Source organism: Abrus precatorius, unplaced genomic scaffold, assembly GCF_003935025.1.
Source record: "Abrus precatorius isolate BTA unplaced genomic scaffold, Abrus_2018 Scaffold10, whole genome shotgun sequence".
In the NCBI taxonomy this organism is placed as follows: domain Eukaryota; kingdom Viridiplantae; phylum Streptophyta; class Magnoliopsida; order Fabales; family Fabaceae; genus Abrus; species Abrus precatorius.
Window position 1 is genome coordinate 8,863,941 of NW_020874292.1, and position 11,063 is coordinate 8,875,003.

At 28.6% G+C, this 11,063-nt stretch overlaps 1 protein-coding gene and 1 non-coding gene across 3 annotated transcripts; one reads left to right on the forward strand and one right to left on the reverse strand.

Annotated features, from left to right (window-relative positions):
• Positions 1 to 3,663: 3,663 nt before the first annotated feature.
• Positions 3,664 to 3,735, forward strand: TRNAQ-UUG. Its single transcript has one exon. It is a non-coding gene; the product is annotated as a tRNA-Gln (tRNA).
• Positions 3,736 to 5,036: 1,301 nt separating this feature from the next.
• Positions 5,037 to 9,044, reverse strand: LOC113847982 (F-box protein SKP2B-like). 2 transcript variants are annotated; one of them, XM_027477337.1, is made up of 5 exons: positions 8,698 to 9,044; positions 7,834 to 8,120; positions 6,695 to 7,043; positions 6,462 to 6,603; positions 5,037 to 6,039 (listed from the first exon to the last, which is right to left on the reverse strand). In XM_027477337.1, the coding sequence occupies exons 2-5, from the start codon at positions 8,091 to 8,093 to the stop codon at positions 5,669 to 5,671; spliced, it is 1,122 nt and encodes a 373-aa protein (XP_027333138.1). In that variant the 5' UTR covers positions 8,094 to 8,120; positions 8,698 to 9,044; the 3' UTR covers positions 5,037 to 5,668. The 2 variants fall into 2 exon arrangements, with proteins under 2 accessions (XP_027333138.1, XP_027333129.1); XM_027477328.1 differs by lacking the exon at positions 8,698 to 9,044 and adding an exon at positions 8,207 to 8,249 and having other exon boundaries at positions 5,266 to 6,039.
• Between the last annotated feature and the right edge of the window lie 2,019 nt (positions 9,045 to 11,063).

The following is an 11,063-nucleotide window of genomic DNA, read 5'->3' on the forward strand; positions in this document are numbered from 1 at the left end:
GGTGTCACTGAATGAACTTTTCTTACAAACGAATGATTAAAGAATAATTAAATATTAAATTCTTATTAAATGTCATAATGAAACTATATTAACAATACTTTGTATAATTTTTATTTATTAATCAATATCTAATTAAGACACTTATTAACATTTTATATGATCCTTCGACGTGGCTTGCGGTCTGCATGCAAAACTGTCACCCTTGCATGCCTTCCTATCCACAAAAACAGACACGTCGGTGTGAAAGCAATCAGACAAAGCAATATATTTCTATTCAGAAAATGCCTATCTGACATCATCGGATACAATTATTTATTTATTATTAATATATTTATTTCTGAAAATGTTTTCGGTTTATCCTTTTCTGTCATTACTCCCAGAGTAGGGATGACGAGATTGCATGAAGTAAGGGCTCAGGAAATAAGGGGACGACATTGAATGATGCAGATTAGATCAACAGTGAAGACAGCTAAGACTCGAATATTTTTATCCTCAAAAAATAGAATCATAAATGCCCTTAACTATGTTAACCTTTTCTTTAAAATAAACGTTATATAAAGAAAGAAAATATTTTATTAAAAATATTTGTCATATTTTTCTAATTTTAATATACTAAATATTTTTTAATAAAAATTACTATCTTTAAGTGTTTAAATTCAATTATAATGTTAATAAAAATTATAAATAAATTTGAGATAATTTATTTGAGTAAAATTTATTTTTAGTTTAAGAATATGATAAATTTTTATTATATCTAATATTTGATGTAGACCTGATATAAAGAATATGACATGAATTTGTAAAAATTAACAAAATTATTTTTTATACATTTATTAAATTAAATTTTATATTTTTATTTTATATAAAAATATATAAATAAAATATTTTTAATTTTAAGAATATATAAAAAATTATATATTTTTAAAATTGTAATATATTTTTAAAAATATATAAAAATAGAGAGGAGAAAAAAAAATAGAGAAGAGAGAGGTAATAAAATAAAGTAAAGATATTTTTAAACAATTATTATATTTTTTTCTTTTCTAACTTAGTCATACTCTGAGGATAAAAATTACATTAGTCTAACATAATAAGATAGTTAATAAAATTAGTTAATCTTATCGATGTGTGTAACTTAATAAATATTTAATTAACAACAAAAATATACATTATTCTATCTTTTTACTCTTATTTTAGCCAAACAAATTCTCAACATTTAATCATGTTTTGAAAAATTAGTTTCTCATGTAAAAAGTAAAATAAAATGTTAACAAAAGAAAATTTATCTAATTTATAACGATCATCAATATTTTATTAAAATATGGAAATGAAAAAATATTTACAATTAATTTGATGTAAACTTAAATTATTTTTAAGGGTATAAATGGTAAAAAGTGTGTAAAAAAAGTGTACATAGATTATAAATCAATTATACATTAGAAATATATAATTTATAATATTATTTTCTTTTTTCATTATAATATATATAATTATTAATAATATTTTATAAATATAAATTTTATTAATGTGATATATCTATATTATAAAACATTTTATCTACAATTTATGATTGTATTACCTATAATAATAAAAACCATAACTGATCAATTATAGATAGGTCAATTTTTATATTATTATTTTAAAATTATAAATTTATAATAATATTGTTATAATCATATTTATATATTTATTGATATGTATCACAACTAAATAATATATATTAAAGAGGGAAAATATGAAAAAATAGATAAAATAATAGTTAAAATTAAATATTAATTTTATAATTCAAAAATGTAGATAACGACTTGATCATCTAATCACTTTAAAGGATTGTATGTGTTTTTTATCTAAATTATTTAAATAAATTATAATAATTTATTTTTATTATTCATATTCTCATAATAATAAAGTATTTTCACTTAATTTGTTTTATATATATATATATATGTATGTATGTATTCATCTTTTTTCATAAATCCAATCGTCTCATGAAGGACTCCTATATTTTTACTGTCGTTGGTTTTCTGTCCATTCTTTATTTCCTTAATTTTTTTGGATTGTGCTGTTTCTTCAATGCACTTCAATGGACTCACCATTCAAATTTGTTTTTAAAGAAAAATACTCTCCATTTTAAACTAATTTTTTTTTTATGTTTCAAAACTATTGTCATTCTAGATATTTAAGGTTTGGTTAGAAAAAGTTAACATTATCATTTAAATAATTTAAAATTATCTCAACTAACAAAATAAAATATGAAAAAAAATTAAGAGTGCTTTAATTAAGTTATAATACAATTTTACATCGGAGTAAGAATCCAGATTCCACGCCCTGCATGGCCTTCTGTTATTTCTACACACTGATTTCTTCGGAAAAGGAAATAGGGAATGCTTTGTTAACGATATATGTAATTTTGTTGTAAAAAAATTTAAATAAATAGAGAGATGAAGATGTGGGCTGTGCTTTCAGCCCATTTCCTCTACATGAACGTCACCTATTTTGTAATGGATAATTCAATAATGTGATGCTGCTATTCTTTTACTCCTACCCAAAAACAACTCATGTTTTGATACAAATTTTTTTATGTATGATCCATTATTGACCCTAGAGAAATAAACGGGTTATTTGTTGAAATTTTTGTAGTTGAGAGAAAATTGCTCAGGTTAAAAGAAAAGGGATTCTCAGGACAACCAAGAAGTTAATAAGTTTCTAATAAACAATCCAAATTTTTATAAAAAATAAGAAAGTTTATAATTTAAAATAAAAAAACTCCATAAATACTTGGGCCATATTTTTTAAAATAAATGTAAATAAGTGAATTAAAATACAATAGATATATTATTAGTAACTACCGAAATTAAAATTCCTTTTACCATTGTTTTCTTTTTCTAAATCTCGTTATTCCCACTTTCTCTCTAACTCTAACACTCCCTAACAAAATTCTACAATTTCACTCACTAACATTACCTCAATTCACTTGTCACTTCATTGTCATCCTTGGTTTTCTAAGCCACCGTAAAAGAGCCATCAACACCCTTCCAAGACCAATAAGCTCTTCTTTCTAATACCATGATAAAACATAAATATATTTTGTTGCAAGATCTTTTAATTAGTTTAGTAAGGTGTTACCTCTTATGTAATGTTGTTCGATCATTTATAAAAATTTAAAAATTACAAAATCCGTGGTTCAACGGAATATTTTGATAATAGAGGAAAAGCAGATAGTGATTTTAATTAATCGATCTGGAATATTTTTAAAAGGAAAATTCAAATGAATCCTAAATTCAAATTCACACGAATTGCCTAAAAACGGTACTTCACGAAGCAAAATTTGTGGTCTCCTTGGGTCAGCCCAACCATAAGTATTCTAGCCCACTTTATTTATGAGGTAAGCCCTATTATAAGATGGATTGATAAAAATTAAGGTCAATTATAGAATTTTAAGGGTTAATCCATGGATTTAAATCCTATTTGACAGCTCTAATCAGAGTGTTTCCCAGTCTTCCCAAAAACATTCCAAAGAGAAGAATATTGGAGACAAGCTTTTTATCATTTATCTGTAACTATTCAAAAATGATTTAGCTTTTATATATATATATATATATATAATTGATCAAAGGCTTTTAAGGATTGTTTATAACTTCATTTTATTTGTTTTGTAAACTTGGTTCTATGGTGTAGTGGTTAGCACTCTGGACTTTGAATCCAGCGACCTGGGTTCGACTCCCGGTAGGACCTCTTTTTGCTATTTTGTATGTTATTCATGGCAAACGGTGTAGAGCTAATTTACAAAAGGAAGTGATCCATATAATTGTTAACATCTTAGGATGACAAATATTACACAACAAAATGCAAGCCATTAATAATCTCTTTTTTTTAAAGAAGCCATGTTGTCGTTAAAGAAATGAATCAATAAATTTCACTTGTCCTTTTCTTTACCAAGTCATCTAATTAGTTGAAAAATTAAAATCAACTTATATAAATAATTTATGAATATTAATTTTTAAATAAGAAGAATGTTTTCAAAATCTTTTTCAAACATTTTAAAACGTCAATTATCTTTCTTATCATACTACATTTTTACATTAAGCATCTACTTTTTAATTTAAATATTTATAGAAATTTTTATTTAAAAATTGTCTCTTTATTTATTTAATTCAATATACTAAATTATTTTATTGTTAATATTTATATTATTTACTCTTTTTAATTTATAAAACTTAATACATTTAAAATTAATAATTCAATGTATTTTTAATTTTTAATTTTAATTAATATTTGTGAAATGTGAAGTGTACAGAAAATGTAATAGTCTTATACTAAGATAGGTAAATTCAACGATACTTTAAAACGTAGTAGGATTTCAATATTGTTTTATCTGCCCAATAATAATTTAACTCAATTCTTAACCACTTTATTATCTAGTATGATTTTTAAAATTTATTTTAAATTTAAAAATACTTAAAAATAACAATTGGCTAATTTCATAATGTAACGTATAAACTCCTACTCTATAAAATCTTGTGATTTATGGAAGTTGAATTTAAAAAAATTCTCAACACTATTGAGAAACCTCAGTTTCTAATAAAAGATAGAAACGTGAAATTAAATATAGTCTAATACCTTAAACCATCAAAATAGAATTAAGGAGTTAAATATACCTACTAAATTATTATTAATTTACATATAATAGATATCATACCCTTTCAAATTAAAAAAAAAAAATACCGGGACAAGTACATAAAAAGTATTCATAAGAAACTTAATATTAAGGAACACAAATTACTGGATGATACGAATAGGTAATTTCCTAATTAAAATAAATAATTAAACATTTTTATTACAATACCATGTATTGTATTAAAATTATATAAATTATTTAATTTAAGCCATTTTACCTATATGAAAATATTTGCGTACATAATATGTATATTCATTAACAAGACCCATAGGTTTGTAAAACTAACTAAATTTTAATAAATCAAGTAAGAATTATTTAAAAAAGAAAAGAAAAAAAAAAAAAAAAAACCCTTTTCCTTCTCCCCTGAATCAGAGAACAAAGCCTTAGTTTATTGGATCAAACGGGTATCTTATACCTTAATTTTGATGGGATGGAAGAGATCACCAAAATTCTTTCGCCAACTGCATTGACAGAACCTGTTTCTCCAAACTATAAGTAAAAGTTGTTTTTTTCTAAGTTAATTTTCAATGGCTTGTAAAACAACATGCTATATGACAATCAATAGAAGCAGATAACAGCCAGTTTAACGGTATAAGACTTTCTTAATTTACATGACTTTGTTTAGCGGTATAAAACAGCCAAAGGCTAATATTCCACCTTAGTTTTCTCGAATTGAAGAGCAGAAGCAAAAATACTTCGAATATATGCTTCCATAAAACCAACCATACATAATTAAAAGTCCATGTCTCCCAATTAATTTACATAGCTAACTAGGAAATAGTCACCTTTGGCATCCAAAATGTCTTGAGCTTCACAATTCAGGGATAAAACAAGTTTGAGAGACTAGTTGAAGATGTGACACATAATCAGCTGGACTCAAGTCTCTGCATGCAGCTCAACACAAACATATCTACAAGGGGGCTGGAAATTATAGTTTTAACTTCTCAGAGCCCTTCAAGGGCAAGGGCACTTCCTTGAAGTGTGTTGTGCTTAATGAGCTGGATAAGGGAAAGAGGTGAATGTGCGGTGTGCATGGACAGCACAGGCACAATGCACAGATGTCAAATTGAGACAGCCACTCATGATGAGTGAATGCCTACCTGAGCATGTGTGTAGTGAAGGGAATGAGTCACAAACTGCTTGAACAGCAGAAGGGGTGAGTGCAGTGCATTGGCTAATGTTGAGAGTCCTTAAACCATCTTCATCATTTCCTCCTTTCACAGATCCCCACATCCTGTTGTTATTGTTCACCTTGCTGTGTGCCAAGGAATACATTGCTCTGTCTGTTATATTCTTACAATAGTACAGCCCAAGGGACCTCAGGTGGGGGCATCTATTTGCCAATGCAATCACACTATCATCTGCAATATCAACATCCAAGTCAAAATTGCACTAATCATTCAACCAAAAATCAGATATTTTAGTTTGTAAGATTTATGGCGACGACTAATAAAAATAGCTTGTGACTTTTATAAGCTCTTTTTAGATTGTTTCAATAAATTACTTAGTATAATTTATCAAAATAAGTCATTTTTAACTTATTTCAACAAATTTTATCATTGAACTTGTGACATAAGGCATCGTTTAAAAAATACTAACTAAATAAGTGTTTAAATAAGCTCGTACCCAGACAAACTTTTATCTTAACCGGTTTACTTTCATGTCTAAGCACATTCTGTGGCCTTTTCATGAAAATCAGATATTTTGTAATGTAACAAAAATATGAACGTCAAATTTGGCAAAGTAATTCCGGTTTAAATAATTGAAATTTTGAATAAAATACCTGTTATACGGACACAGCCACACAAGTCAACTGTCCTAAGATCAGGGCACCCGTATGCTAAACTAGTCACTCCAATATCACCAACATTATCACACCATCCAAGGTTCAAAGATTGTAACTGATTGCAGTATTGTCCAATAGCCTGCATATATCATTTAGTCAATGGGTTATAAATCAAAGCCATCTTAATTCTTATATGATTATGAAAACCAACTAGTCTACCACAGTCATGCCTGTAACGCAGTATCAGATGCAGCTCTAACACATCCACAGAGATTTAGAACTTTCAGTTTTCTGCAGAAACTGGCAAGGTAAGCCAAGGCATTGTCACTGAATGCTGAACACCCGCTGATGTTCAGTTTTGTAAGATCTTGACAACCAAGGGCTATAGCATAGAGTGACCGATCCGTAAGCTTGAAACTTTTGCTGAGGTCCAGGATTTGCAGTTCATGGCAGCATTTTGCTATTGTCTCAACAGCATCATCCTCTAGTTGAGGCTTGTCTTGACGAAGGATTAGAGTTTGCAATTTTGTGAATTTAGGAACGAGAGATAGGACCAAGTTATTCATGTTCTTGCTACACCTGCAGCGAGATTAATTATATAATCCTGTCATTACTACATTCCATGAACTCCATAATAACTACAAGCAAGTCCTGCTACTGAACCAAAATAAGTGTTCTATGAAGATTTCTGAAAAGAGGCCAATATTAGAGGCAAATGAAGGAATTTTAAGAAATGGATTTTAGTCATCGGGCAAAAATTCATGATACCACATTGACTTAAAGGAAAAAACTGCTAAGCCATGATTTCCAAGATTTAGAATTTTAATAAACTCAATATTTTCATGTTAAAAAATTAGTACATTTATTCCAGAAATCAGCTTCAGAAATTTAAAGGACCTAAGTTACTTGGGCGAGAAAGAGAGTATTAACCTCCGTTACACAGTTCAGACAGCTTAACAGTTCAGTCACAACAACACCTTGGCAAAGAAAATTGTTGAGACACCTCTTAGCTCAACTTATCAAGTTAAAAGCCCTTGTTTAACCACATATCACATAAAATTCTCATCAGAAAATCTCTAACACATTCTTAAGTAATTGAAAACATGCCAGTTACAATCACATGCCCATCAAACTGAGGGATTCTCCAATTCCCTAAAAGCAAAGGATGCAACTCAGCTTGCTGCAGAGGAGAAAGGAGCAATGGACTCATAGAAAAACAAGCAAAAGACATATCATCGGGATCAAGAATTGCAACATAGAAAAATCAATTCACACAAACAAGCAAAAGGAACCAAGAAAAATTCACCAAAATAAAGCCCCCAATTGGAGAGAAATAGAGAAGGCTTAAAAGAAAGAGAGAGCAATATACCAAGAGAGGGATAAACGTGCAAGGCCAAAGTAAATAGCATCTCTCCAGCCACGACAAACTCCAGAAGCTGTGATCACCGTCTGATCATCCACAAGGGACAGAATCTGAACCAAAAGCTCTACAGGAATATCCTTCCATTCTGTGATGACCCCAACCTTCATGTTCACCCCTTTCTCACTGTTCCCACTCCCAGCAACCATCATAAGCTTCTCAAACCACAAATTCAAGTCCTCAGTCCTCAAATTACCCTTTCCAACCATATCACTTCCAGCCTTCAACTTTCCCTCCTGTCAGAAAAGGAAAACGGATAAGGCAAAGCAAATCCCAAGGCTTAAGGTTTCCAAAACACAGTTTGTAACAAAACGATAATCACCACAAGCCAAGAAACGCCCATGTGCCCAAGGCCCCTTTAAAGGCAATTTGTAATGAAAGCAACAGAAAGATAAATATAATTATTATTATAATGATTTATTATACAAAAAAAAAAAAAAGGGCATGATCTTATAAGAAGGATTCAGCACATTACATAAATACCCATAAATTCCTTCTCAATTACATGATTAAGACTTGGCAGAAAGTTTCAAACTTGGCACTAGCTGTATGACAGAAGGATCAATTCACAAGAAATTCACAAGAATGATTATCAAAAACACCCCCCCCCCCCAGCCCCTTTTTTCTTAATCAAACTTGGCATACATAAAATGAAAATCAAGAAACTGAAATCACAAGGGCGATGAAAAAGCACTCAGAAACGAAACTAGGCAAAATAAAAATCAAAACTTTTTTTTTTCCTCTGACCAAAGACATGATCCCATGAACACGCAGAAACAAATAGCAACTAACAGCTATGACGGCGATTATTACCACTGTAGCTAAGAGGAGAGAAACAAACAACTCTTTTTCTTTTCCAACAGAGAAGCTTGAGTGCTTCTCTGAAATTGTGAGTGGGAGGGGAAGGTCTAAATATTGTGAAGAGAAGGCAAAAGGAAAGGGAAAGAAGCAAGGAATGGGAAGAGGGAGAAAGGGGCAAGTGATGTTACGCTGCCACGTGTAAGATTGATCAATAAGGCTATGACATGTTAAGTGGGTCCCAAGTAAAGTCCTCTGGTTTGATGAGTATAGGGGTCACCACCACAGAGACAGAGAAAAGAAAAGACGAGACGTGAACAGAAGAAAAGAAAGCAAATTCTTTTTATCGCTTTCTTTGATTTGAAAATTAAAAATTAAGGATTGTTTGAAATATAAAAATGGAAAGAAGGGAATGAAAGTAGCAATGGAATAAAGGTGGTAGCCTTGTAGTGTGTGTAGAAGTTTCCGTTTGTTCAAAAACGAAACCGCCCCCAAAAGCAGAAAATACTGAAGCCTGAATACCAGGCAAAAGAAAAACCAGTATTTGCTTACTGTAACACAATTAATTACCTTTATTTCGTTTTGAATAATAATTTTCAATTTCATAGCCTGTTTACATTATTCGTTAAATTAATTCTGATCAGAAGAAAATATAATCACCACCGTTAAATATGTACTTTCTTTTTTTTTCCTTTTTTCTGCATCTTAAAATAGTGATTCAAGATTGTGATATAAAATTTAAAGTATATTTAATTATTTTATCTTTATTAAGAATATTATAAACTTTTTTATTATATCTATTTTAAATTTTTTACGTAATAAATAAATAGAAAGAAGATGAAAAATACATTTTGAGATATTAATTATTTTAAGAGTAAAATTAAAAAATACATTAAATTATAAATTAATTATTATTTTAAAAATAAAATTGACTTAAAAATTATTTTTTAGAGATAAAAAGGTATAAGATTTTAAATTTTATAATCACTGGTCTTAGATTATTGATTAAAAAAATTAAAAAAATGTTAACCTTTATGAAAAATATATATGTATCACATTTTTTTAGAAAAAACTTTTATTATATTAAAAAATTATTTTTAATTCTTTAATGAGTGTTGATGAGACATTGATCAGCATTTGACTAAAATTTTATACATAATAAAATGTAACTATTATTTTTTAATTATAAAAAAATCAATTAAATATTATAACGACAAATCAATGAGGCATTAAATCTTCTTACAAATTCTTTTATCTGTAAAAAAGGAATATATATATATATTCATTTAATATTTACTTAATACGTATAAATAATAAAAAATATATAACTTAACTCTTTGGTGTTATATGCCCCTTCAATCGTTATCTTCAGTTTGATTCTGATCCCACAACCCACGATGGGAAACTCGACTGGGACTCCACGCTACAATGTTACGATGATTTATGAACCCTTCCCTCTCTGCTCCAATCAATCAATTTCTTAACAAAAATGGAAGTAAATTGCAGAAATAGGACACAAGTCACATCGGAGGGCTACAAATTACACTGTGATGGAAGTCACCTCTCTAATTATTAGTTAATCAATCTCTAATCAATTAACAAACGGTCGTAATAGTAGTTATTACGTCTTTAATTAACACCAGGTCTACGTTTATAATTGGTAGTATGATTGATTTAGCTCGTGCTTAGTGTAATAATATTTCAGGGTACACCAAAATAAAGATCATATTCTTGTTATAGTAAAATTGGCATGTATTAAAGAGCTTTTGACAGCTTAGTTAGCAGTGGCGTCTTGGTAACCTTATGCAAAATAATTGATTTGATGCAATTGTTTATGCTTATCACTTAGCTATGTGCTTGTGACTTGTCCATTGTGGAGACCAATCAAGTATTACTGCCATTTCAGAGAGCATAGTGAAATTAAAGTGAAAAATGTAACTTTTTCATTAATATGGTCAATGTTGTCACGTGCACTGCAAAATGTGTAAGGGTTTAGGGATGGGATGACTTGTGCACCAAAGAAGCGTTTAGATCATTTGTCAATGGAATAATTCATCGTGCCCCTTCTTTACTACATTTTCTTTTATTAAATTTTAGCTTTTGATAAATAAATCTTTTAAGTATTATTTTAATTAACTTGATTCTCTGCTTTTTAGAAAATTAGAAATTATTCTAATTGTTACTTTATGCTAAAACAATTACTTTCAATGTTTTTAAAATTAAAGATCTCAATAAACCGACAATGAAAGTTTGATCATTAAAGACCTCAAAACAGAAACAACTATCATTGAAAAGTTTTCAATTAACAATAGTTTGAACAGCTAAAAAGTAGTTGGTCTAATATATAATTACAAATAAATAAATAATTTATACATAATAAA

What these genes read in the sequence shown, in the direction of transcription:
- LOC113847982 (XM_027477328.1), bottom strand. Translation starts at nt 8,227, where the DNA reads ATGGGCGTTTCTTGGCTTGTG. An exon ending in TGGGCGTTTCTTGGCTTGTG is followed by an intron (nt 8,121 to 8,206) that starts GTGATTATCGTT and finishes CTTTTCTGACAG; the next exon opens with GAGGGAAAGTTGAAGGCTGG. An exon ending in TGGCTGTGTCCGTATAACAG is followed by an intron (nt 6,040 to 6,461) that starts GTATTTTATTCA and finishes TTGATATTGCAG; the next exon opens with ATGATAGTGTGATTGCATTG.